At 47.4% G+C, this 25,318-nt stretch overlaps 1 protein-coding gene across 1 annotated transcript; it reads left to right on the top strand.

Annotated features, from left to right (window-relative positions):
• Window positions 1–3,473: 3,473 nt before the first annotated feature.
• Window positions 3,474–18,901, top strand: Ptafr (platelet activating factor receptor). Its single transcript, XM_021161644.3, has 2 exons — window positions 3,474–3,580; window positions 16,234–18,901. The coding sequence occupies exon 2, from the start codon at window positions 16,280–16,282 to the stop codon at window positions 17,303–17,305; it is 1,026 nt and encodes a 341-aa protein (XP_021017303.1). The 5' UTR covers window positions 3,474–3,580; window positions 16,234–16,279; the 3' UTR covers window positions 17,306–18,901.
• The last annotated feature ends 6,417 nt before the right edge of the window (window positions 18,902–25,318 follow it).

Genomic DNA, 25,318 nt, shown 5'->3' with positions numbered 1-25,318 from the left:
GGGAGCAGGAAACTGAACCTAGGTCCTCTGTAAAGGCTCACTCTTAAGTCCTGAGTCATCTTTCTCTACACACACACACACACACACACACACACACACACACACACACTGAATGTAATGTATATATTCATATATACACATAAGAATATACACATAATTCTTTTATTTTAAGTTTTTTTTTAAGATTTATTTATTTATTATATGTAAGTACACTGTAGCTGTCTTCAGACACTCCAGTGGGCGTCACTCGTTATGGATGGTTGTGAGCCACCATGTGGTTGCTGGGATTTGAACTCAGGACCCCTAGAAGCAGTCAGTGCTCTTAACTGCTGAGCCATCTCTCCAGCCCCTTAAGTTGTTTTTTATACACAGGGTCTCACTATGTAGACTAGGCTAGCCTCAAAATTACAACGATCTATCTGCCTTTGCCTCACAAGTGATGGCTCTTACCTGACTCATTTTTGCTATTTTGGAGAAAGAGTTTCTCTCTGTTACTCAGGATGGCCTGGAGCTCACCATGTAGCCCAGGGTGGCCTCTGGCTGTTCTGCAATCCTCTTGTTTCAGCCTTGGGAGGGGATGAGAATACAACATGTAGCATAGTCTCATAAACTAACTAACTAACTCTCTCTCTCTCTCTCTCTCTCTCTCTCTCTCTCTCTGACAAGGAGTCATATTATAGCCCAGCATGTCTGGAAACTTGCTATTAGCCAAGTCTGGTCTCAAAGTCACAGTAATCCTCCTTTCTCAGCCTCCCGAATGCTGGGGTCACAGACATGAGTCACATAGCTGGTTTTCAAATCTTTGTTTGTTTTAGAGACAGAGTCTAAGTGGTCCTGGTTATCCTGGAGCTCGCTATGTAGCCTAGGCTATATAAAACACTGTCTGGTAAGCCAGACATGGTGGTTCACACCTTTAATCCTAGCACTCAGGAAGAGGCAAAGGCAGTTGGATCTCTGTGAGTTTGAGGCCAGCCTGGTCTACGAGTAAGTTCCACCTGCCTCTGCCAAATGCTGCAATTAAGCACATACACAACTAGACTCAGCTTCAATTAAAAATATATATATATATGTATACACTCCACATGCCTCTTTTGTTTTATTAAAAATGTTTTGTTTTGGAAACACAGTGTCACAAAATAAAAAGACAAGAAGAGGCCATGGCAGCTTATGTGTAGAGGCTGAACTGGAGAAGGTACATGGAGGAAGGCACAAGTGTCACAGTGGGTGGGTGAGGGGACTTGAGTGTGAGAGTACATATGTGTAAGTATATATGATGCTTAAGAGTGTGTGGTGTGGAGCCGGACGTGGTGGCACACGCCTTTAATCCCAGCACTTGGGAGGCAGAGGCAGGTGGATTTCTGAGTTTGAGGCCAGCCTGGTCTACAGAGTGAGTTCCAGGACAGCCAGAACTACACAGAAAAACCCTGTCTCAAAAACAAACAAACAAACAAACAAACAAACAAACAAACAAAAAAGAGTGTGTGGTGTGCAGGGTTACAGGCAAACATTTTTGTTGTTGTTTTGCTTTGTCTGCCTCTGCCTCTGCCTCTGCCTCTGCCTCTGCCTCTGCCTCTGCCTCTGCCTCTGCCTCTGCCTCTGCCTCTGCCTCTGCCTCTGCCTCTGCCTCTGCCTCTGCCTCTGCCTCTGCCTCTGCCTCTGCCTCTGCCTCTGCCTCACCTCCTGAATGCTGAGATTAAAGGCATGAATCACCATGTCCAACTCTGTTCGTTGTCTTATGTATTTTAGTGTATGTGTGTGTGTATGTGTGTGTGTCTGTGTGTGTGCATTTTTGTGCTCCATGGTGCAAGTATGGAGGCCAGAGTAGACCCTCACCTCTCCTTTCCCCATGCATGTCCTAGGGATTGAAGTCAGATCATTAGGCTATGCAGCAAGCACCTCTACCCTCTGAGCCATATAGCCAACATACAGTCACTTTAGTTTTTGAGACAGCATCTCTCACTGAACCTGAAGTTTGTGATTTGGCTAGACTGGCTGGCCAGCAAGCCCTAGGGAGCCTCCAGATTCTGCTTCTCCATTGCTAGGATTATTGGCATGCACGACCACCTCTGACTCTCCTCATCCCCCCATCCCCGGCCCCTGATTGAACTCAAGTCATAGACACACTTACCAAATGAGCCGTCTCCCTATTTTCCTCCTCCTCCTCTCCCTCTTCCTCTTGTATAGCATTTCATGTAGCCCACACTAGCTTTGAATTCAGTGTGTAGCCATGAATGACTTTGAACTCCCGATCTCTACTGTCTAAGGGCTGGGATTATACATGTGAGCCACACACCTGGTTGTTTTAGTTCTTTGGAGCTGAAGCTCATGTTAATGATGCTCTGACCTTTAAGGAACCATTTTAGCACTGATAAGGAACACGGGAGGCATCTGACCAGCAGCAAGGGGCTAGCCTAGCTACTCAGGAACTGAGGCTAAGCACTGGGTGGGGAGTCAGAAGTCCTGCCTTCTTGGCTCTCCAAGACAGACTTGGTGCCGTGTCTCAGCATAAGACAGACTTTCCTCTCTTTCGGCTTCAGTTTTCCTTGATGTGTAGGAGGGGGCGTTGGGTCAGCTGATACCTGAGGGGCCTGGTATCCATAGACAGCATCTATCATGGGGCCTGGCTGAACTCCTGAGTGCTAAGCAGAAGGAAACCAAAGCAAGGGGTTTGGCTTATCTCTCATTTGCGTACATGGAAGTCCTCACCTGACTCATGCTCTCACACCAAACTCACCTGCCTTCGACCCCAGCTGCCCACACCTCTTCACCCTCTCTTCTTCCCAGGAACTCACTTGCAGCTGAACTCTAGCTCAAGGGCTTGAGAAATTTCCTCCTTCCTCCAGCCCTGTGGCTCTGGGCTCCCAGGGGTTTCTTGGGCCCAGTTCTTTTTGCTCACCAGGGATTCCCTGCCCAGTCTTAATGACCAAAACTATGCTTCCAGCTCCTTCTCCTCACCCCTCTCCTCATCTAGTGGCTTCTCCCTCTCTCTCTCTCTCCCCTACATAGGTATATGCACTGGTGTGTTCATTCAAGCAAGCTCTTGGGCACAGGCTGCTCTCTGGTGCAGACTGCTCTCTGTCATTCATCCTTTCCCTTGTCCCTCCCTGAATCTCCTCTCTGTATTCTCTCATTCCTCCCATGCGCTCCTGTTTACATCAGCCATTCTCCCTCCCTCTACCCCTCTCGCCTTCTCCCCTCCTTTCCGACTCTCTTTCCCTTTCCTTGTGCTGTTTGTTGCTTCTTATGGTTCTCTCTGTGTGTCTCTCTGTCTCTGTGTGTCTCCCTCTCTTCCCCCACCCCGCCCCTTTCCACACCCCCTGGCTGCAGACACCCTCTCTGTCCTTTGCTTGCTCTGCAGGAAACCTCTGCAGTACTGAGTCTGGCTGGCTCAGTCCGCGTGGAGGTTCCTGTGGCATCTGGTGGAGGGGGCCCGGGTCACTCTGTTTCCTCCCAGGGGTGACTTGGCAGTGCTTTGCTCTGTTTCCTCACTTCTGCAATTGCCAGGCCACAACACAGAGGCTGGAGCTGAGGCTTGGACCAGGAGGGACTCGCAGAGCCTACGGCTGAGCTCCTCCTATAGGTAAGGAGGGTCCCAGTCCTAGCTGGGCAAGGTCTCCTCAGGAGGCCAGAGTCATGCCTCCAGGTCATACTAAGGTAGATGGGTGGCTGGATTTTAAAGGGACCATTCTGGCATCTTTCTCAGGCCAGGCTTAATATTCAAGAAGAGCTTTATGGCTGTGCAACAGGCCAAAGCCAGGGCTACACACATGCTTGGCCACTAGCCCTCGTTTTACTTTTTATTTGCTTATTGTGTGTATATGTATGTGTCATGGTGCACATGTGTGGGTTAGAGGGCAGCTTGTGACGGTCTGTTCTCTCCTTCTTCCATGTGGGGCCTGGGGGTTGGCTTCACTTCTCGGGCTTAGCAGCCGATGCCTCTACCTACTGAGTTATCTCACCATCCCCGACTTTTATTTTACATCAAGGTCTTACACACTGCCGAGGCTGGCTTTGAACTCACTGTGTAGCACAGGCAAGCCTTGGATTATTTTATGTGTATACAAGTATGAATGCTCACCGTGTGCATGCCTGGTGCCTTGGGGTTCAGAAGAGGGGGTCATATCCCTGGAACTGGAGTTTGGAGATGATTGTGAGCCACTGTGTGGATGCTGGGAACAAAACCTGGGTCCTTTCCAAGAGTGTCCATGGTGCGTAATCCCTGCACCTCTCCATCCTCTAGTCTTGGTCCTTACCCCTCTCTCAGCCTTCTGAGTGGTAGGTATTTCTGACCTGTGATCAGGTGCTGGGACACTCCAGGGAACCCCTCTTTTCTGAGAGTGAGATGGAGCCATCTTAGCCTTAACTTCTCTGGGAGGCGGTGGTGAGGACGGGAGGCAGGGCCTTAGAGGTCTGTGAGCAGACCTCCATTTGCTTTATTAGCTGTGTGACTTTGGAGAAGTTATACACCTTCTCTGTGTATAATCAATGTCATCTCCCCAGCAGACTTTCCTGGCAGGGTGAGCTAAAGTGTCTGGGATGGAGCTAGGTCCCCGGGACCACACCCACTGCTGCATTTCACCAGAGGATGTTGATAACTGGGTGGCTGGTACAAAGGTTCACAAAAGGTTGCCACGTTAAATCTCAGGTGTTGGGGACAAAGGCCAGTGCGGTACTGGCTATCTCTCCCTCTCAGGAAGTCTTGGGGGTGATGCTGACAAACCAGAGCTGCTGGCCGAAGACTTGAGGGATACTGAGGGATAAAGGACTCATAGCTCTCTCATTTGCGGATTGACAGAGCACTAGAATGCGCTCCAGATGGTCAGTGAGCTGGGGTGGGGGGTGGTGACTGCCAGAGAAGAGGGAATCCCTTCCTCTGCACACCCAGCCAGAGAGAAAAGGAGATGACTGGCCGTCTGTCTGCGAGTTTGCTTATAATCTGCGGCGACCTTGGGCCATTGAGTAGTCTCGATTTTCTTCTTTGTGGTTTAAAATTCTGACCTTGTAGGTTTGTGGAAAGATGAACTAAGAAGGGGGAGAACGTGCTTTGCTGAGCATAAAACAGCAAGAACAGGAGTGTCACCGTCAATGCTGACACCATAGATTTTATTGCAAATGTCTTAAAGGGGAACAATTGTCTGTGCGTTTATCGTCTCTTCTCCTAGCTAGCAGGGTTTGGCATAAAACGTGCACAGGAATGTGCACTGAGTTGGGAATGGTGGGCACGTCTGGGATCCCAGCACTCCAGAGGCAGAGGCAGTAAGATCAGGAGTTCAAGGTCAGCTTTAGCTATATAGCAAGTTGAAGGCCAGCTTGGGCTACACGAGACCTCCACACCTCCTCTCAGATCTATACTAAGAAGATGAAAAGATAGTATCATCAGAACTGTACTTGTTAGGAGTGGACAGTGAGCCACAGGCCAGCTCTGCCCTCACCCTAGTCAGCTTGGGCCATTCCATCCGGTCAGTGAAGGTTTAGGCAAGGGATTCACAGTCCCTGGCAGTGATGACCAAATGTGCCTCATGGGCAAGTTTTCCTCCTGATTGTTGAGATGTGATGAGCCTCTGGCATGGCATCAGTTTTATCTTTTTTAAAAAAGTATCTATCTATGTATATCTATCTATATATCTATGCATCTATCTATATACCTATGTATATAACTAACTAACTATATATCTATCTATCTACCTATCTATCTACCTACCTATCTATATCTATGCATCTATTTATGTATCTATTTATATATCTATGTATCTATCATCTATCTATAGCTGTCTATCTACCTATCTGTCTGTCTATCTGTCTGTCCATCTATCTTATCTACCTTACAGTTTTCCTTCCCTCTACTCCTCCCAGTTCCTCCCCATCTGTTTGTCCTTTTATTGGGAATCAGAGACATCTCCACTCTTGGCCTGCACACAGGTCTTACTGAAGACCATTGACCCCCTCCTTTTCCATACAGGTCCCCTCAGTGGATGGAGGTTTGGGCTCAGGATGGAATGAGAGCTGAGCTAGAGTCCAGGAGCACAGATGGGCTTCAGGGACAGAAGTCTTCACTGAGTGTGGAATCAGTTCCCTAGATCAGAGGCTAGCCCCCAGCACAGCTGCTCTGAGCAGCCACTTAGAATTGTGATGAGAGTGGAAGAAGCTTCCGTGTGTATCTGTGTGGGAGTGGGTGTGGGAGTGGGTGTTTAGCTCTATGGGAGTAGGACCTTCCACTAGCTTTGCAGAACATTTGAGCTGCCTGGGCCAGAAAATATGTCAGTCATTTGTGCAAGGCCCTTTCCAGTTTGTTAAGTCCATTGCATTTTACCAAGAGTGTTACCCTTTTCCAAACCTCCTTCCACCTCCTGGGATCTCACTTCCCTTTCACAACCCTGCGTTGAGGCTGGCAGGGCACCCCAGTTTTCAGATAAAAACCCTGGGGCTCTGAATTGAGGAGAGATTCTCTTAGGGTGGTGGGTTACACCACTGAGACCGGAGTCCTGCTCCCAGGACTCTAGTCACCATGCTTTCCCTCCTGCCAATCTGGAGGCTTCTTCCCAAAAGATACAGTTGGTGCAGTGCAGGGCAGGGCGGATTTGTCACTTATTAGCAGGAGGAACACTGTGAGGTCACTGGGAAGGGAGCGAGCTCCCTCCACCATTGAAATGCCTGTTACCACTCTGAACCTGATAAGTGCTGGCAGCATCATGTCCTGCCGCTCTCATAGCGCTTACTTGCAAAAAGATGGAAATCCCGACCACCAGGGAGGTCAGACAGCTGGTCTGGACGCCATGTTGGCACTCTAGACAACCTTGGAATCTCTGTGATGACAAAAGTCTGTCAGTTGCCATGACAGAGCTGGACCACGCCCAAAACAGAGAAGGGGAAGAGAAAAAAAGGACACCCGGGTTCCTGGAAATCTCCTTCCTGGAAGGGTTTGGTGCCCACAGATGTAACCCCTCCACAATATCTCAGCCCTAGGACAAACCCAGGTCCTAAGCCTGCTGGGAGAGATATCTGGACCATTGCACAAACATCCTTTCAGCTCCTAGAGTAATCTGGTAATTTGTGAATCGTGTTGCATGGGGGAAAGACTCTGTAGATTTGGTAACAATACTCCATAGGGAGATTTTTATTTTATTTATTTATATTTATTATTTTATTTTATTGATGTAGTATCTTGTGCAATCCAGGCCGGCCCCCAACTTGCTATGTAGATCAGGCTGGGCTGGCCATAGAAAGGCTTATTATTATTATTATTATCATTATTATTATTGGTTGGTTTGGCTTTTTGGTTTTCTCTGTATAGACATCACTGTTCCAGAACTTGCTCCGTAGACCAGGTTGGCCTGGAATTCAGAGATCCACCTGTCTCTGCCTCCTCAATGGGAGTGCTTAAAGGTGTGTGCCACCATCACCCACCCTCCTAGAAAGGATTTCATTCTCATCATTTGGCATAGGAAGAAAGGAAATTTAGCAAGACACGATGGGTCACATCTAAAATCCCAGCACTTTGAGGCTGATGCAGGGGGATTGTTGAGAGTTTGAAACCAGCCTGAAATATAAAGGGAGACCCTGTCCCAGTGAATACATAAATAAACAAATAGAAAAAGGGGGGATGAGCAGGAGTTCAATCAAGCCACGCATTCATCTTGCATGCATGAGGACCTGAGTTTCATCTTCATGTAAAAAAGCCATTCACGGAGCCCAAACCCGTAATCCTAGTGCTGGGTGCTGGAGATGAGACAGGTGAAGTGATCGCTGGCAAGTTAGCCTCGCCTACTCAGTGAGAGACCCTGCCTCAAAAGACAAGACAGACTGCACCTGAGGGACAACACTCAGAGCAGCTGACTTCTGGTCTCTCTCTCACACACACACAGATACACAGATACAGACACACACATAGTACACATTCACACACACACACAAATACACAGACACACATCACACACAGAGACACACACATAAAGACATACACATACAGACACAGACACAACAGACACACACACACAGACACAGATAAACACAGACATACATACAACATATACACAGACACACATACAGAACACACCCACATACACACTCATACATACGTAGATATGCACATATAGACATACACACAGGCGCGCACACACATACATAGATATGCACATATAGACATACACACAGGCGCGCACACACACACACACACACTCACACAACTGCATGGGAAAGCGGCACATGCTTTTTTTTTTTTTTTTTGGTTTTTCGAGACAGGGTTTCTCTTTATAGCTCTGGCTGTCCTGGAGCTCACTTTGTAGACCAGGCTGGCCTCGAACTCAGAAATCCACCTGCCTCTGCTGGGATTAAAGGCGTGCGCCACCACACCCGGCATGCGGCACATGCTTTTAACCACTGAGTAGTCTCTCCAGCCCTCAGACCTCTGTATACAAACATAATTTTTTGGTGTGTTTATGATGTATGCTATGTATGTATATTTGCATGTGAGTGTAGACACATGTATGGTGTTAGAGGATAACCTTGGTTGCTAGTCCTCACCTTCCATCTCTCTCTCTCTCTCTCTCTCTCTTAATAAAAAAAAAAAGGTTATATTTTTATTTTATGTATATGTACCACATGGATGCAGTACTTATGGTGTCCAGAAGAGGGCAGGAATCCTCTGGAACTGCAGTTACAGGTGGTTGTAAGCTGTGATGTGGATGCTGGGAAGGGCTCTGGAAGAGCAGCCAGCGCTCTTAACTGCTGAACCCCACGCCCAGCTTTTTTCTATGTGTGCACTGAGGTGTGAGGGAGCACACACTCATGCATGTGGCAGTGGAGGCCAGGGGTCAGCACCAGGATGTCTTCTTCTCCATCTTATATTTTGAGTAGAGCCTTCGCTGACTCTGGATCTTTTCACTTCCGCTGCATTGGGTGGTCAGTGAGCTCCGAGGACCCACCTGTCTCCATCCCCCTGGGGCCGCGGTTACAGATGCTCAGAGCCACACGAGCCTTCATGTGGATGATGGGCACTGTACTCAGGTCCTTTTCCATAGATCCATCTCCTCAGACCCGCGTTGAATTTTTGGTAGCGGTCATTTTAGTGGCTGTGGGGTGGGTTGGTTTCACTTTGCACGTCCGTGATGATGGCTGGTGTAGACACCTGGGGTCCAGCGGTACCTTCTTTGGAGAAGTGACCTGGAGTAAACTCAGTCCTTTCTTACCTCTTCCCGTTTGTGCTCTGCATCGTGAGAACCGAACTCGGTGACTCTGCTGGTTTTGTTGTTGTGAGACAGACTCTCACTATACGGCTCTATATAGTGTAGACCAGGTTGGCCTGGAGCACAAGGCAAACCTTCTGCCCCAGCATCCTGACTGCTGAAGATACAGGTACATGCTGTTGTGGCCAATTCCTTTACCCCCAACCCCTTTATAGACGGTCTCATAGATAACTTATGTCTCTCAGGCAGGCCTTGAATTTGCTAGGTAGCCAAGACTGGTTTTAATTCCTGTTCTTCCTTGCCTGTGCCTTCCAAGTGTTAGCATTACAGGAGCACACCATCATGCCTGGCTTTAAGCCTCTTTAAAAATATTTATAGTGCAAGCCAGAGATGGTGGTACATGCCTTTAATACCAAATTTCGGGAGGATATCTGTGAGTTTGAGGCCAGCCTTTTCATAGCAAATTTCAGGCCAGCCAAGGTTACGTAATGAAACCCTATCTAAAATAAATAAATGAACAAATAAATAAATATTCACACTGCCGATAAGGGCATGGGGACTCTGTGTGCATGAGAATTGGATCCTAGCTCTACCGGGCTGGACTTAGCTCGATATAGAGCAAACCCATCCTCCTTTTTGCTCAACAATTCCTGTCTTCGGGAATGTAAAGAAAATAGCAGGGTCCTGGATGAAGCAGTCTTTTCCCGCTGGCATTTGGTAGTTTTCCTTTGTTGAGCCAGAGTCTCACTGGGTAGCACTAGCTGGCCTGAAACTCCCTATGTGGACCAGGCTCAAGTTCCCAGAGATCCTCCTGCTTCTGCCTCCTCAGTGCTGGCACTGAAGGTGAGAGCCACCATTTGAACTCTGCCCAGGCCTTAGGGCAGATTTGGGAGTGTTAGTTCAGGAGCAGCTGGCTCCCAGCAATGGCCACAGCCTCCTTTGGAGAGTCACAGTTTGTCATTTCTTAGATTTGTGAAAATGGACAGAGCTGTATTTTCTTTCTTATGAGATTTATTTATTTCATTTATATGCGTACACTGTAGCTGTCTTCAGACACACCAGAAGAGGGCATCAGATTCCATTACAGATGGTTGTGAGCCACCAAGTGGTTGCTGGGAATTGAACTCAGGACCTCTGGAAGAGCAGTCAGTGCTCTTAACCACTGAGCCATCTCTCCAGCCCGTTTTCCTTCCTAATCCTACATTCTCTTCTGGAACAATAGGTGTCTCATCTAGAAAAGGAATGAGTATAAAGCCATTTTACAAAGCTGATTTGTGCAGGATATATGATCCCAGGTAAGAACTAATGCCCGAGATTTCCCTAGTGAAGGGTGGACAGTGCCCCAGGTTAGGTGGGTGGGCTCAAGTTCTTCTCCAACACCCTCAACCAAGAAAGGCGTGCTTGGGTCCAAGTGGTGGTGCCCATGTGGAAGTATAAGGTATGTGCACTCTCTCTCTCTCTCTCTCTCTCTCTCTCTCTCTCTCTCTCTCTCCCACTCCTTGTCCACAGCCTGTTGGCGAATACATCTTCTCGCCCGAGGGTTTGTGAGGAACTGAAAGAGATTGGAACGAGGTTGCGCATGTCCGATTTACAGTTTATAAATATTTAGACATTTCTATTCTTGCTGTCAACTGACTCCACAAAGTAGCAGGGCTGGCTTGCTGGTGAACTCAGCTTTCCAGCTCATTGTCTATGCTGGGGCAAGAACCACCGCATTCTTTCTTCTGCCCACTTCCTGATGGCCCCTCCTCTCCTACTCTCTTAGCTGGGAACTCTTTCCTCAGGTGCCCTGGGAGCTGCCGGTGTTTCCAGTGGGTGTGGGGTAGAGAGGCAGGCAGATGGCAGGATTCTCTGGTTTCATTAATCTGCATGGTTTACCCCACCCCCATCTGAGGGCTGGGCCTGAGCAGTTGGCTCAGCTTCGACCCTTCAGGGAACTGTGCCCAAGTTTTAAATTAAGTGATTCAGACCTCTTCTTCCTTCTAATTGTCTGAGCATTCCCTCAGCTTGCTTTTCCAAAGTAAATTATTGTTATTATTTTTAATAGAAATAAAGGTTTACTTACCACACAGCAAGGGGCTACTGGCTGGGCACTAACAGGAGTCCCACCCACAGACTAAGGACTGAGGAGTCTTCCAGAGCTTTTGAAAGGTGTGTTTGCAGGTACCAGAGATTGCCTGGAGCTGGGAGGAACTCATGTGCAGATGAGAGTCCCTGGGTCTCTGGATAACCATAGTTAGTTCCTCTGGGATAGGAGGGAAGACCTGGGCAACCAGGCTCAGGTATGTTTTTGTCACTTTGTCATCTTTGGGCATTATTCAAAGTGTGAACTTGATTTATTTTTGTTTTTTTGAGGCAGGGTCTCTGTACATAGCACTGGCTGTCCTGGAACTCACTCTATAGACCAGGCTGGCTTCCATCCTGGTGAGGAAAAGAAACATAGAAACCATATTCAAATCAGGCAGATCTTTAACCCAGCTCTCAAGCCCTCGGGAGGCAGAGGCAGATGGATCTCTGTAAGTTCAAGGCCAGCCTGGTCTATAGAGCGAGTTCCAGGACAGCCAGGGCTACACAGAAAAATCCTGCCTTGAAACAAACCAAACCAAACCAAAAGGAAAAGAAATCAATCTCTAAAGCATATGTGTGCTGGGCACGGTGCGGTAGACTTGTGGTCTCAGAAAATCAGAATTCCAAGTTCAGTTCCTGCCTGGATAAGTTAATGAGACCAGAAGAACTAAAGGAGAACTTGGGGTACACCTCAGAGATAGAATGCTTGGTCTACACGTGCAAGGCCCTGCATTTTGCCCCTACTACAGGAAAACAATTGCAGTGAACCATTTATGTAGGTTGGTAAAATGTTGGCACTTCTTTTGGCAAACCCAGTGAATGCCTCACTCACCTAACCATAAGCTTTCTCAATGGGCCTGTGTAGGCATGTAGGGTCCACCATGTCCTGAGCGGGCCCTCTGTCTAGAGATTTTCTAGAGATAATCATGGGCGGAGCCACACCAAATTGAAGGAAGGTACTTCCTGTGTGGGTTGTGGGTAGGGACATAATTTCCCCACAGATACAGAGAGAGTGCCATGAGCTGCCCAGCTGTGGACTGTAGCCACTCCCTGTCCTTCTCTAGAGTTCGACCAGGTGTGTTTCCCACCTCAGGAACTCCCCCAAGTCAGGGGTGTCCAGCAGGACAGAGAAGAGGATCAGAAGAAGGGGCTCAGACTGTGGGGCAGGGACATGTATATTTTCTGGTCTCTGGTATGTCTTTACTGATTGAAGATCTCAAAAGACCCCTGGTTTCTATGGGTTATATGTGTACCTTATGGGCTGGGTTGCCACTTATCAGAGACCTTGCCTGCCGAGCGTGAGAGGTTTAATCTCCAGTACAGAAGAAAAATAATTGCGGCTAACAGTTTCTAAAACATATCAAAACAGAACAAAACAGAAACAAAAGTTATTCTATCTTAACACAAATATGATGCATTTGACAGAAACCAATTGGATTGTCTAAAACAAACAGTTTACGGGGGAGAGTGGCATCTCTGTACATTATTTACAAAGCCCTTTACTGTTGAATTAAATAGGAGACAGCTGGGGTCTCAGAGCGACGTCCACATTCTCTGGGTGTGACAAGCTGCTGTTCTGGTAAAGGAAACACGTGGCATACAGATGTGTGCTGGCGAAAGCAAGGCTATTTTCTTTTTCCGTCTTGTGCTGGGGATGGAACTCATAGCCTGGCACATGCAGAATAACTGCTCCACCCCTGAGGTCCGAGGACTGCGGCCGGCCGGGACAGCTCTACTTTATTAGTATGCATTAATTAGTACTGAATAATAATGGGCTTCGTTACAGCAGTTCCTGCATGTACATAAAGCATACATGTTGGCCGAATTCACCTCATTACCCTCTCTTGCCGCCTCCCACTGTTTGCTCTCCTTCCCAATTACTCTCAGAAAGTAAGCGTCTTGTTTTTCTGTTTGTTTTGATTCTTTGATAAGCCACTAAGTTTCATTAGGATTGCTTACTGGGAACATGCATGCAAGAGTGAGGATTTATTTATAGGCTTATTTCTATTTTGGGGGTGTGAATATGTGTGTGTGTGAGTATGTGAGAGTGTGTATTTGTATGTGCGTATGTGTGTATGTGTGAGTGTGAGAGTGTGTGTGTTTATATGTGCACGTGTGGGGGTTCACTTCTCTGTTTGTTTGGAGAAAAATGTTTTGGTCCTCTTTCACTTCTTGCTAAACTTGGAGACACATTTTGGTTGTTGATGTTGTTGTTTGCAGCTCTTTTCATAGGCAACAAGGTCAGCAATCCTCCTGTCTCCAACCTTCACTGTTTATGAGGAACACACCAAGACTTTTCATGGGTGTTGGAATCCAAACTTATGGTCTCATTCTTGAACTGTAAGCACTCTTAATCACTCTTTATTTGCTTGTTTGTTTTTTCCAGACAGGGTTTCTCTGTGTAGCCCTGGCTGTCCTGGAACTCGCTCTGTAGACCAGAGCTCACTCATGAGTTGAAATAGAAAGGAATGGAGGAGCCGGGTAGTGGTGGCACACGCCTTTAATCCCAGCACTTGGGAGGCAAAGGCAGGCAGATTTTTGAGTTCGAGACCAGCCTGGCTTACAGAGTAAGTTCCAGGACAGCAAGGGCTACACAGTGAAACCCTGTCTCAGAAAAACCAAAAAAAAAAAAAAAAAAAAAAAAAAAAAAAAAAAAAAAAAGCAATGGAGGGGTGGCTTGTTCTAGTTTCCTTCCTGTTGCCTTTGCTCCTAGCTTGGCAGTTGTAGCACATGGCTTAGCTCCCAGCATTCAGGAGGCAGAGGCAGGTGGATCTGAGTTCCAGGACAGAGAGATCCTGTCCAAGGAAAAAGAAAAAGAAAAAAGAAATTAAAATAAAACAAAACAACAAAATATTCTGACAAAAAACAATGTAGAGAAGGAATGGGGACTGGGTTTACTTAGCCTACTCCAGTGTGTCATTGAAGGAAGTCAGACAGAGGAAAATCAAGGCAGGAAATGAAAGGCAGAGAGCAGCTTGCTATTCCACAGAGCATTCATTACCTTCAACAAGAAGCTCACTTCACAGTCAAAGAAGTACAGCAGGAACCATGGAGGGCGATGCTTGCTGGCTTCTTATACAGTTCAGGATCATCTGCCTAGAGGATGGTATCGCTCACAGTGGGCTGTGCCTTCCTCCATCAATTAACAATTTAGACAATCCCTCATAGACATACCCCACCGGCCAATCTGATTTAGGCAACTTCTCAACTGAAGCTGTCTTCTCAGATAACTCTAGACTGGGTCAAGTTGGGGCAACTAACTAGAATAACCAATTTTGAGACAGAGTCCTTGCCTAGTAGTATACAGAGGCCTTGGGTTCTATTAGCATTGGGTAGGATGGTGGGAAGGAAAGAAGGTAGAAAGAGAGGAAGGGAGGAGAGAGGAAGGGAGGGAAGGGAGGAAGGGAAAGAGGAAAGGAAGGAGGGGGAGAGAGACAGAGACAGGATATGGAAAAACCTTCAACACAGCAGCTTGAGTATTTTGGGTCTGTGAGGTCTGGATAGTTCTGAAGACCTTCCAGGGAAGTCACTCTGGCTGGAGACTGGTGGGAAGGGGCTCAGGGTGCAGGCAGAGTGGTTGCTGGAGAGATGGAGGTTGGGGTAAGGGGTGTGTGCTGGGTTTCCTTCAGTTCTTAGAAACTGCCAGCTCTTTGCCTGTTCAGTCCTGGTGTCCATCGTGCACAGCATCTGAGTGGGGTGTCTGCACCCTTTCTCCTCTAGGCTGTCACAGAAATGCCACCTGCTCCTCCAGATCTCTTTTGGTTCTTTGAATTAGCATCCCTTTTGTTCTTTGTATGGCAGCCATCTGTTTGAATTTCTTTAGTTTTTCCTCCCTCATGAGATGATAAACTCGTTGGAGACAGGGCCAGTTCACTGTGCTCTTCATTTTGCCTGATAAGAGTCCGTGCTCAGAAATATTTGCGCGCAAGTGCGGATGCGTGCATGCATGTGCGTGATTTCTGAAGACAAAGTCTCATGCTATAGTTCAGACTAGCCTTCGACTCACTGTGTAGTCCAGGCTGGCCTGATATTCACTCTAATCCTCTTACCTTAGCTTCCCAAGCACTGTGATTGCATATGTGAGTCACCAGGCTAGACCACATGGCTATTTATTCTGGGAGTTCCTCAGTCCTTCTTTTTCTGACCTTGATTGACACTTTGAATTGGCACTGCTCAGTCATGTTGAAGGATGTTTATAATTTCGGTTTGTTAGGTTTTGGGTTGAGTAGGAGGTCCCACCCTTGGCCGCATGCATGTCAAGCAAAAGAGACCACTGTGCTATATAACCCCTTCATCTGTTGAATGGATTAAAAAAATTTTTTTAAAGATTGAATGTTATTATGTAGCTTAGGTTATCCTAAAACACACTTTGTAGGCCAGGATGACCTCACACCCATGCTGATCTTCCTGTGTCTGCTTCTCAAGTGACTTCGTTCCATTACAGGTGTGGACCACAATACCTGTCCTAAACATTTTTTTCTATATGAATTTTTAAAAATCTTATTTATTTTATGCATATGAGTGTTTGAGCATGTCTATATATCTATCACGTGTGTGTCTGGTGCCCGGTGGATGGCCAAAGAGAACGTCAGATCTCCCAGTAGTGGAGTCACACCACATACACACACCACGTACAGACACACACTACCCTCACAGAGGCATACACGGCGCCATGCACAGTGGTCAGAGGTCAGCTAGTACCTCTCGGGTCTCTCCTTCCACCACGTGGGTCCTGGGGATCCAACCAGACCACCAGGCTTGGCTACAGATGCCTTTTCCCATTGAATCATCTTATAGGCAGCTGACCCTTTTTATGCAGACTCTGACTTCACAACCTCCCTCTTAATCCTTGGGGATTAAGTTTCAACATGAATCCTAGAGAGGACGCCAACATCCAAACTGTAGCCAGGAGCCTTGGAATTGTTGATATAAGGGAGTCTCTTCCTGGCTCATTATTAACCAGAATCTTCCTCTGTTCTTTCAGGCATATTCAGCGCTCCATGACCAGGTGACCCTTCCTGCCCAGAGCCATGGAGCACAATGGCTCCTTTCGTGTGGATTCTGAGTTCCGATACACGCTCTTTCCGATTGTTTACAGTGTCATCTTTATACTGGGGGTGGTTGCCAACGGCTATGTGCTGTGGGTCTTTGCTAACTTGTACCCTTCCAAGAAACTAAATGAGATAAAGATCTTTATGGTGAATCTCACTATGGCTGACCTGCTCTTCCTGGTCACCCTCCCACTGTGGATTGTCTACTACTACAACGAGGGCGACTGGATTCTACCCAACTTCCTGTGCAACGTGGCTGGCTGCCTCTTCTTCATCAATACCTACTGCAGTGTGGCCTTTTTGGGTGTCATCACTTATAATCGCTACCAGGCAGTAGCCTATCCCATTAAGACTGCACAGGCCACCACCCGCAAGCGTGGCATCTCTTTGTCCCTGATCATTTGGGTATCCATTGTGGCTACTGCCTCCTATTTCCTGGCCACAGACTCCACCAACCTAGTGCCCAATAAGGATGGCTCAGGCAACATCACCCGCTGCTTTGAGCATTATGAGCCATACAGTGTGCCCATCCTTGTTGTTCATGTCTTCATCGCCTTCTGCTTCTTCCTCGTCTTCTTCCTTATCTTCTACTGCAACTTGGTCATCATCCACACGCTGCTCACGCAGCCCATGCGGCAGCAGCGCAAAGCGGGGGTGAAGCGGAGGGCGCTGTGGATGGTCTGCACGGTCTTGGCCGTATTCATCATCTGTTTTGTGCCCCATCACGTGGTCCAGCTGCCCTGGACCCTAGCAGAGTTGGGCTACCAGACCAACTTCCATCAGGCTATTAATGATGCCCATCAAATCACCCTCTGTCTCCTCAGCACCAACTGTGTCTTAGATCCCGTTATCTACTGTTTTCTTACCAAGAAGTTCCGAAAGCACCTCAGTGAGAAGTTTTACAGCATGCGCAGTAGCCGGAAGTGCTCCAGAGCCACGAGTGACACGTGCACCGAGGTGATAGTGCCAGCCAACCAGACTCCTATCGTGCCGCTGAAAAATTAATCTCTGCTTATTAAAGCCAGATCCAGAGCCTTCTCTTCAATGGACCTCACAGACGGAGCTAGGAGGTGAGAGGTTTCTGACCCTGGTGGACTCAAGTGCGGCAGTTACTTCCTCGCAGAGAGCCGGTTGCTGGAAAATACAGAACCTGGGTGCTCCTTTTCACTAGTCTTTGGGTCAACGCTAGAGGACTGTGGCTGGCGGACTCACCCAGAGCTTCAGATTGTGACATCCCAGCTAGGGTCAGACCTTGGGGGGAAACGCTAAGCAGCTCAGTTCATCCAACTGGGGCAGCAACTTAAGGTTTGGTCAGTGACTTCCGGGGGCTACAGGAAGAGGGGAGATGGGTTGTGGGGATTCGTCACTGATTGTGTGGAAGATCTTTGGGGAAGCAATTACATTTCGGATGGCACCTTCCTTGGTCCATCTATAGGTACAAGGTCCTTGTGACCCTTCCTAGAGGAAGTGGTTTGGTGGTATCTCTTGACTGACCCAAGTACCTGGCCTCAAATGTAACCAGAGGAAAAAACACAGAAGTTGACCAGAAGCTAGGATGTGAGTGTGTTTGCTGAGGCAGCTGAGTTTTGCCCAGGACTGAATGAATGCTGAAGGAATGGAAGAGAGGTGGCTACCTCAGGACACTGCACTTTCCACTTCCAGCAGGCAGCTTCTTATCGAGGTCTTCTGGCCACGTGGTAGTGATTTTTTGACAAGTGTCTTAGTCTTATCTCACTCGCTGTACCCAGCCTCCCTGTCAGAAACAACTCAAGGAGGGAGAGATTTATTTTGGCTCACAGTTTAGAAGACCTCAGTCCCTCATGGCAAGGAAGGCATGGTATGGCAGCTCTGACTCTGGTGGTGGGAACAGGAGATGGGGTGTTCATGTGACAGTGAGCCAGGAACCAAAGACTGCACCTTAACCTGGGGATGCGATAGAACCCACCCCCAGCCACCGACTTCTACAGCCAGGTCCTACCTCCTGAAGGTTCCATAGTCTCCCAACACAGAGAGCAGGACGCTGGGCCAGTGAGATGGTAGTGCAAGGTAGCGAGCACTTGCAGCTAACACTGCTGATCAGCGTTTGATCCCAGGAGCCACATGGTACAAAGAGAGAACAGACAGGCAAGTTGTCCTTCTACCTTTACTTTAATACCATGGCACACACATGCCCCGCCTCCCCATATACATATACATACAAAGTTAATAGGATAAAGCAAAACAAATGTGACCCCCCATGGGAATATACATGAAATAGCAGGTTTATTCAAAATATGTCGGTTACATGAGATGCCCTCTGAGAAGTGTCCAGAAGCTGTAGTCTCAGCACTCGGAGGATATTTTCCTGTTTTCCTGAACCTTGTGCTTTTTTTTTCCCCCCTGAGACAGGGTTTCTCTGTATAGCCCTGGCTGTCCTGGAACTCACCCTGTAGACCAGGCTGGCCTCGAACTCAGAAATCCGCCTGCCTCTGCCTCCGGAGTGCTGGGATTAAAGGCATGTGCCACTACTGCCCAGCGCCTTTTTGTTTTCTTTTTTTTTTTTTTTTAATTTTTAATATTTTTTATTACATATTTTCCTCTTTGTTTTCTTTAAAAAGAAAAAGCAAAGCGCTTCCTTCCAGCGAGTGTCTCCTTGAAGTTGGGTCAGTCGACGCCTGTCCGCGAGACAGGCATAGGCTTGTTCCAACAGGGCAGGAACCTGCTTGGGTTGGTGCATGGCGGTATTGTGGACCTGGCTGAAGGGGACTAAGTAGTTAAAACAACATGCTTGAACTGTGACATCTTACAAAGTCAGGTTCAAGTCTTGCCTGTGCTAAATGCTGTTCAGGACGTGGGAATGTCATTTTCTACCTCGTAGTGTCATTAGCTGGGAGGTTCAACCTACCTCAAGGGACCTCTGAGCAGGCATGTTCAGCTGAAATCTGGGTGACTAATCTCGAACCTCCCCTGAAGAGGGGCCAGGGTTGGACATCTGGATTTGGGGTGCACCTTTTGGGGAGCTGTGGCCATGTCTACATGTGAGGTGGGTTGGGTGGCCACCTAGGTGACTGGCAGACAAGTGGCTTTTCAAAGAAAGCAGATGTGTTGGGCTAAGCAGAGGTCAGAGAGAAACAAGAACTTGGCAAGAAGACACAGCTTCCAAGGGGCCAGAAGGACCAAGTGCTTTCTCCTGAGTCCTGGGAGGTTCTCTTGTCAGGATTCCTTCTCTTTCCTTCCTTAAGCTCATTGGAATGGGTGTCTAGTGCTTTCAATGAAATAACATTCTCTGTTTCTATGTTAATATGGTATATTCTGAATTTCATCATCTGCAGATCTCCCTTGCCATTGGTTTGCAATATCCATGTACCATAGTATGTTTACTTAATAAACATTTTTCTCTTCAAATTTGGTCTTTTGTCTTGTTTTGTTTTTGTTTTTATTTTGTCGAGACAGGGTTTCTCTGTGCATCCCTGGCTGTCCTAGACTCACTTTGTAGACCAGGCTGGCCTCAAACTCACAGAAATCTGCCTGCCTTTGCCTCTCAGGTGATGGGATTAAAGGCGTGCGCCACCACAACCCTGCAACATTTATTTGGTCAACTTTTTAAACTTACAATCCTACCTACCTAACAGCCACCCTATAGATTATTTTTATGCTCGTTTTACATGTGGAAAAAAGGCTCGTAGGGGTGGAGCCATTAATATTCAAACCTAGAACTCTCATCTGCACCCACACACAGACTATTCTTCTTTTTCTTTTTTCCCCTTCCCTTTCTCCCTCTTGCTCCTGCCCTGCTTGCTCTGGCCATAGGTTCTTTATGGATGTTTCTCATTATGGATGATTGTGAGCCACCATGTAGTTGTTGGAATTTGAACTCATGACCTCCAGAAGAGCAGTCGGTGCTCTTAACCACTGAGCCATCTCACCAGCACCCACACCAATTCTTCTAGGCATCTTTGTGCCTGCTGCTAGTTCAGGAGCCCATCCAACCCTCCACCCTGATGTTGGAGGTCTCTTGTATAGCACATACAGCCTGAAGCCTCATGGGGACTCTTCCCAGGCACAAGTACTAGGCGTGATCAGACACTTCAGACACTGGGAGACAGGCACAGACCTGCGTTTCTAGGGACCCCAGGGAACCAGAGCGCCATTACTGCTGGAGTCAGGAGGGGCACTTACTGCTTGTGAGACTTGGTTTCACTTGTCAGCGTGAAGGGCTCTAGAACCATCTGGAAACACCGGCAGAGTTTCTTTGGGCTGCATATCCTGAAGCAATGTTGCCAGGTCTTCTGTCTAGTTTGACAAAGGACTTCCAACTTGCTTCTGAAATGGCTGCACCAGTCCACACCCTTACCCGGAGCTTTGTGGAGGATTTTGTTGTCTCTTTTGTTTGGGTGGAGGGTCTCGCCATGTAGTTTTGGCTGATCTGGAATCACTCTGTAGACCAGGCTGGCTTTGTGTAAAGATCCACCTGCATACTTCAGATTCACACTTCAGAGTGTGAATGCATCAATTAAAGGCATACGCCCCCACACCCAGCCTAATATGTTCTTAGCGCATATTAACTATCCACAATAACATGTTTCATTATTGACATTCTTGTACTTGTGTATAAGGCACTGGGTCACATTCATCCCTCCCCCTTTGCTACCTGGTCCTCCCTCATCTCCTGCTTATCCTACTCCATCCCCTTCCTCCTCCTGACTAACTCTACTTCTGCTTTCAGGGCTCTTTTTAGTGTGTGACCCAGAGTCTTGCTAGGGTTGTTTACTGGAGCATGGACACCTTACCTGTCACTACACCCAGTTAACTGCATGCAAATCCTCCGGGGCTGGGGGGACTGGGGTCCCAGGAGAGCCTCTCCACTTCAGTGGGTTCTCTTTCATGAACTTTCATGCTACATAATGTGCAGTGGAATCTTGCTTTTAGTTGGACTCCCTCTGATTACTAAAGGACTGTAGTCAGAGCCTGGTGTGGTGGTGCACGCCTTAAATCCCAGCACTCGGGAGGCAGAGGCAGGCAGATTTCTGAGTTCGAGGCCAGCCTGGTCTACAAAGTGAGTTCCAGAACAGCCAAGGCTACACAGAGAAACCCTGTCTTGAAAAACCAAAAAAAAAAAAAAAAAAAGGCTGTAGTCAGGTACTCATTAGTCATTTGTGTTCAGATTCAAATAATTCAGATTCTGAAGCTTGCGCCATGTCACAGGGTGAGCAATAAAATGGCCTCGGACCCCTGTGGCCAGGGCTCCTTTCTTCAGCCTCTAGTCTGTGATTTCGGACAGACTATGGAACCTTGCTGGACCTTTTTTTTTTTTTTTTTAAATGGGAATATTGGCCAGGTATGGTGGCTCACACTTGTAGTTCTAGCACTCAAGAGTCTGAGGCAGGAGGATTGCTACAACTTTAAGACCACTCTGGGCTGTATAGGTAGTTATCAGACCAACTAGGGTTGCATAGTGAAAATTTGTCTAAATGCTATTTATCTGTTTGTTTATTGAGACAGGGTCTCTCTGTGCCTCGCTGAACCTCACTCGGCAGAGCAGGCTGACTTCAAAGTCAGGTCCTCCGAGTGTTAGGATCAAAGGTATATGCCCCGAAGAGAGCAGGCTGGAACAAGCAGGGAGGTGGGGGGCACCACCAGCCGGCTGGCTCTCAGATTCTTTTCTTTTAAAGAATACATATTGTTAAGGCCTAGGTAAAATGTTAAGGCCTAAGTAACAGTTACCTGGCCAGCCTGCCATTGTAAAGGAAACTTCCTCATATGTTTCTTCTGTTACTAGGAAACTTTCTAAAGCAAGATTGATCATATATTCTGTTATGTTTTGTGTCCTTCGAAACCAATCACGATAAAAAGCCAATAGAACTGTTTTGTATAGTTACCAACAATAAACTTGGACCCAAACCAACCATCCCACACCACTTCCTGCACCTGTGTATAAGCTTTTATGGTATTAGCTGTCTCTGGGACGGACTCCAACATAAGAGAGACACCTGCACCAATATAAGAAAGTATTTGGAATAAAGCTTCCATTTTGAGTAGTGGTCCAGTAAAGTTTAAGTTCCCAAGATCTCCCTGGGAACTGACCTCCTACTTGGCAGAAAGAAACATGCCCGTGGGTAACTGACATCCTGGTTAGCAAGTTAACACAAGAATGTTAAACAAGTCCCATTCTGGTAGACATGAATATTAGACAAGTCCCCTGCCACAGCTGAATGCCCCAACCAATGGGAGCAGGATAAGTGTACAGCAAAGACCTGCTCCTAAGGAAACCCCTATCCTCAAATCCTGATCGGTGACATAGCTTGGCACAGGTGTTTACAGATTTGGGCTGAAAAGTCCCGAAGGATCTCGGGGTCAGGGTTAAGTTCCCAAATCTCGTTCATGTTCCTGGGGCTGGTGCTCAAAACACTCTCCTTGGCCGACTGCGATCGGTGTCTGTGTGGCTTGTGAGGAGATTCCTGGACCCCAACACATATATTATCAATGTCATAGACAGTTTTGTGGGCTTAGAGCTGCTTAGGACTGATTGTCCCTGGCACAGACTAAATGTCACAAATGTTGCCCCTGGCCTAACAGATTGTCTCCACTCCACAGAGCCTCCTATTTACAACATTGCAAGACACCAGCTTTCTTCCCCTTGTAACGGAGTCCACATTGTGTAACCTAGTGCGAGGCTTATGAGTGAGAAAGTGTGCGAAGGAGCAGAGTGTGACCAGCCAGGCATCCCTTGACTTCTAGGTTATTCTACAGGTCTCCCAGGGGGTGGACTTTGTTGTTGTTTGGGAGGTTTTTTTTTTGTTTTTGTTTTTTTGGTTTTGGTTCTTTTTTTTTTTTTTTTTTGGTTTTTCAAGACAGGGTTTCTCTGTGTAGCCCTGGCTGTCCTGGCACTCACTTTGTAGACCAGGCTGGCCTCGAACTCAGAAATCTGCCTGCCTCTGCCTCCCGAGTGCTGGGATTAAAGGCGTGCGCCACCACGCCCGGTGATTTTTTTTTTTTTTTTTTTATTATATGTAAGTACACTGTAGCTGTCTTCAGACACTCCAGAAGAGGGCGCCAGATCTTGTTACGGATGGTTGTGAGCCACCATGTGGTTGCTGGGATTTGAACTCTGGACCTTCGGAAGAGCAGTCGGGTGCTCTTACCCACTGAGCCATCTCACCAGCCCCCTTTTTTTTTTTTTTTTTTTTTGAGACAGGTTTCTCTATGTAGCCTTGGCTGTCCTGGTACTTGCTTTGTAGACCAGGCTGGCCTCAAACTCAGAGATCCTCCTGCTTCTGCCTCCCGGATACTGGGACTAAAGACCACCACTTGGTTGCCTAGAGAGTGTTTTAAGAAATCAGAGAACACACACACATGAGTCAGGGGGATTTCAGTCTTTGATGGTCATGATAGTTAGTTCCTTAAAAAGAAGCCAGACCATCAGAGGGCACACTCAACAGAGGAGGCGGTGCCTAAAATGGGAGAGTTTCTTGCAAACTGACTGTGTGGTAAAGGGTTGACAGTATGCAAAAATCCCCTACAATTCAATAACAGGAAGTCAAACTTGATTAAAAATATAGACAAAATGACTTGAATATATATTTCTCTGAAGAAAACATATAACTGGCTGATAAGCACATGAGAATATGTTCAACATCTCTGATCATTAGGGGAAACCAAACCAAAACCACAGGGAGAGAAAACCAGAAAATATTAGTACTGATGAGGACGCAGAAAAAAATAGACTTTTTTTTTTTTTTTTGAGTCTGGGTCTTATGGAGCTCAGACTGGCCTTGAACCCACTGTGTACCTGAGTGTGGGGAGCTGCCCTCACATTCGCCATTACAAGATGGCGCTTACACCCTCTGTTCTAAGTAGTAAACAAGCAAGCTGCGCATGTGCTGGGGTAGTTTTCCACTCCATGTGCTCTGCCTTCCCGGTGATGACAACTCCGGTCGATGGGCTGCAGCCAATCAGAGAGCGACACGTCCGAGGCGGAGGACAATCCTCCATAAAAGGGACGGGGTTTTGCCATTAGCTCTCTTCTCCTCTGCCTCCTGAAGAAGTAAGCAATAAAGCTTTTGCCGCAGAAGATTCCGGTTGTCCTGAGCGTGTTCTTGCCGGTGGGGACAAAAGCTCGGGATACCTGAGGATGACCTTGACCTTGATTTCCTGCTCCTTTTGCGTTGACCTCCCCAGTAGTAGGGTTTCAGGTGGACACCAACCGGTCCAATTTATGCCCTGCCAGAGACCTAACCCTTGTCTTTTTTGTTTTGTTTGTTTTTTTTTTTCTTTTTTTCTTTTCTTTTCTTTTTTTTTTTTTTTTGTGGCAGGGTTTCTCTGTGTAGCCCTGACTATCCTGGAACTCACTCTGTAGACCAGGCTGGCCTTGAACTCAGAAATCCACTTGCCTCAGCCTCCCAAGTGCTGGAATTAAAGGCGTGCGCCATCACTGCCCGGCTCTAACCCTTGTCTTGAGCATGCAGGGTAGGACTGCACCAAATGAGGCTGTACACCCTCAGCCCTCCAAAGCAGAATTCTTGTGCCTTGCTCATGAGGGTGTGAAATGATGCAGTCACTGTAGAAACTGTTGCGATTCCTTCTGGGCCTGGTGCCAGACGCCAGACTGTGATCTCAAGATTGGAAGACTGAAGCAGGAGTTTGAGGGTTGCCTGGACCGTAGAGTGAGACTTTGTTTCAAACAAACAAGCGAACAGGAGTGGGGTTTATCTCAGCAGTAGAGCACTCTGAGCCTGTGAGGCTCCAGGCTCAATGCTTTGGTTGGTTGGTTTTGTTTTGTTTCTCTGTGTAGCCCTGACTGTCCTTGGACTCACTCTGTATGCAAGCTGGCCTCAAACTCACGAATATCCACCTGCCTCTGCCTCTTGAGGGCTAGGATCAAAAGCATATGCCATCGCCACCAGGTTTAGGCTCAATTCTTAGTTCTGGGGAGGCGGGTGGTGCCAGGGAGAAACCATCACAGTATCTAGTAATTTCACTCCTAGAAGTATACCTAAAATAACTGTAAGCAAGGAATCAAGCAGTTATTTGTACATGAAC

Source organism: Mus caroli, unplaced genomic scaffold, assembly GCF_978045245.1.
Source record: "Mus caroli unplaced genomic scaffold, Mus_caroli_1 scaffold_6, whole genome shotgun sequence".
Classification (NCBI taxonomy): domain Eukaryota; kingdom Metazoa; phylum Chordata; class Mammalia; order Rodentia; family Muridae; genus Mus; species Mus caroli.
The sequence above is the reverse complement of the archived record's forward strand: the minus strand, read 5'-3'. Positions and strand labels throughout refer to the sequence as shown.